We start from the raw sequence: 2,738 nt of genomic DNA, 5'->3' as shown, positions 1-2,738 counted from the left end.
GGCAGTGAGGGATATGATACTTCAAGCATGTGAGTTAATTGATTTTGAGGACAACCAGTCATAGCAGATAAGGGAAAGCAACAATGGGATTGATGATGATCAAGAGTTTCTCCTGGGGCGCCTGGGTGGCTCAGTCAGTTACGTGTCTGACTTCAGCTCAGGTCATGATCTCACCATCTGTGAGCTTGAGCCCCTCATCGGTCTCTGTGCTGACAGCTTGCATCCTGGAGCCTGCTTTGGATTCGGTGTATCCCTCTCTCTGCCCCTCCCCCACTCATGCCTCTGTCTCTCTCTTTCTCTCAAAAGTAAATAAACATTTAAAAAAATTTTTTAAAAGGTTTCTCCTGAGTGTTCACAATATGCTTGTCTCTCTTCTGTCTTCTCATTTCTCACTAAATTCTCATGAGCATGTGAATATTTGTGTCCAATATTATACATAGTGAATCTGAGGTATTAAAGATGTTTAGCAATTTACGATTGCATTGTAAGCATTTTTTTTAAAGATTTACTGTCTTAGCAAGTTTGGAATATGCAATGCAATGTTATAACTATAATCACCATGATGTACATGACATTATAGAATTGTTAATATCTGTACAGCATTTAACTGTTAAATGAATTAATATATTGATATTTCAACATTAAACAAATGAATATATTAATATAGAATAAGAATTTTTAATGCATGAAAATCTAATGTAAATGGGTCATTGAAAAGGTGTGAAAGAATATGCTGCTTCTAAAGAAATTATTTCAAACACTTTCATGATATAAGCATGTTCATTCCAGAGATTTTTATGGCAACAACGAATATATAAATAAACAATGTCTCAAACTTTGAGAACCTCTATGTAATATGTTCATTGATGAGATATAGATGAATATGCTGACTCCAAAAACTTGACTTAAAACTCTTTGTTTATTCAAGATCTCTCATTGCAGAAACTTTTGTAGTAGCAATAAATGGAGGCCACTTTGATATCCATCACCGGGTAATAGGATATGACTGAGAAAAAGCACATATATGTCAACAGTTAATATATATAATTAATATGTTTTGATAGGTATTTTTGCATACATATATGGTTTCTAAAGGTAAATTCTTCTATCCCTCCAGCCTTCAATTTAAGGCCCTTGTGATGCCCATGGATTTGGGAAGGAAGGACCACATCAAGAACCATGAGAATAATAAGCTCTCCCTACAGAGCAACTAATCGCAACCAGAGAAAAAACAGACTTGCTGGGTTCTCAGGATTTGGGCTCTGGACTTACAGTATGGTAAAAAAATAAACGTCTTGTATATAACTAGACTCAAGTCAATGGAAAGAGTCAACCAAACCAGCAGTGTTTCTGAGTTCATCCTCCTGGGACTCTCCTCCCAGCCTGAGGACCAGAAGCCACTCTTTATCCTTTTCCTCACCATGTACCTGGTCACCATAACAGGGAACCTGCTCATCATCCTCGCCATCCACTCTGACCCCCAGCTCCAGACCCCCATGTATTTCTTCCTGAGTTTCCTGTCCTTCACTGACATTTGCTTTACAACAACCATTGTCCCCAGGATGCTACTGAGCTTCCTGTCAGAGAAGACCATCTCCTATGCTGGGTGTCTGACACAGATGTATTTTATTTATGCTCTGGGCAACACTGACAGCTTCCTCCTGGCGGTCATGGCCCTTGACCGCTATGTGGCCATCTGTGACCCCTTCCACTATGTCACCACCATGAACCACCACCGCTGTGTCCTGCTGGTGGCCTTTTCCTGCTCACTTCCTCACCTCCACTCACTCCTACACACACTGCTACTGGATCGTCTCACCTTCTGTGACAACAATGTTATCCATCACTTCCTCTGTGACCTCAGTCCCCTGATGAAATTGTCCTGCTCCTCCACATTTCTCAATGAAATTGTGATAATGTCAGAAGGCTCTGTTGTTTTGGTGACCCCTTTTCTGTGCATCACTTTCTCTTACATACGAATCGTCATCACAGTTCTCAAGATCCCCTCAGCTGCTGGGAAACGCAAAGCCTTCTCCACCTGTGGCTCTCACCTCACTGTGGTAACCCTCTTTTATGGAAGCATCTTCTACGTCTATTTACAGCCCCTGTCCACCTACACTGCCAGGGACCACATAGCAACACTTGTCTACACAGTTCTTACCTCCATGCTGAACCCTTTTATCTATAGCCTGAGAAACAAAGACCTGAAACAGGGCCTGAGGAAGCTGATGGGCAGGAGGAAATCCCAGGCAGCACCCTCTTGACAAACACACTAGTGGAATCTGCTTCACTTGAATCTAATATCTACTAGATCTTGGTGAACAACTGAACTGCTAGAGGTTAGTTTTTTTTAATCCATGTGAGACACGGCTATTGTGGGTGATCACATGCATTGATGACAGCCCACAATTGTCCCCTGCTCTGTTTAAATCATGATACTCTTCCTTACTATTCCTCAACTTTCTCACAAAGATTCATCACATTCTCATCCTCTAAATAATACTTTAAACTAACCATTTCCAACTAATATTTCCTGAAAAAATTGCTGTCCTTTTATTAAGACTTACTCTCCAATACCTTTCATATTTCAGTATATTGCTGAAAACGATTACCTAATTTACAGCTGTTGAATATCTTTGTAAACATTTCAAGGGAGAAAGAATAGAGGGAGAGAGGGAAGGGGAGGAGAGGAATTAAATTTTAGCTAATTTTCTTATGAGGATTTTAATAATTTCTTA

General features: G+C 40.1%; 1 protein-coding gene across 1 annotated transcript; it reads left to right on the top strand.

Moving 5' to 3' along the window:
• The first annotated feature begins 1,319 nt into the window (after positions 1-1,319).
• On the top strand, positions 1,320-2,300 carry LOC123593019 (olfactory receptor 1L8-like). The gene has a single exon (XM_045468527.1). The coding sequence runs from the start codon at positions 1,320-1,322 to the stop codon at positions 2,262-2,264; it is 945 nt and encodes a 314-aa protein (XP_045324483.1). The 3' UTR covers positions 2,265-2,300.
• Positions 2,301-2,738: the final 438 nt, after the last annotated feature.

The sequence above is a fragment of the Leopardus geoffroyi genome, chromosome D4 (genome assembly GCF_018350155.1).
Source record: "Leopardus geoffroyi isolate Oge1 chromosome D4, O.geoffroyi_Oge1_pat1.0, whole genome shotgun sequence".
NCBI lineage: Eukaryota > Metazoa > Chordata > Mammalia > Carnivora > Felidae > Leopardus > Leopardus geoffroyi.
The sequence above is the reverse complement of the archived record's forward strand: the minus strand, read 5'-3'. Positions and strand labels throughout refer to the sequence as shown.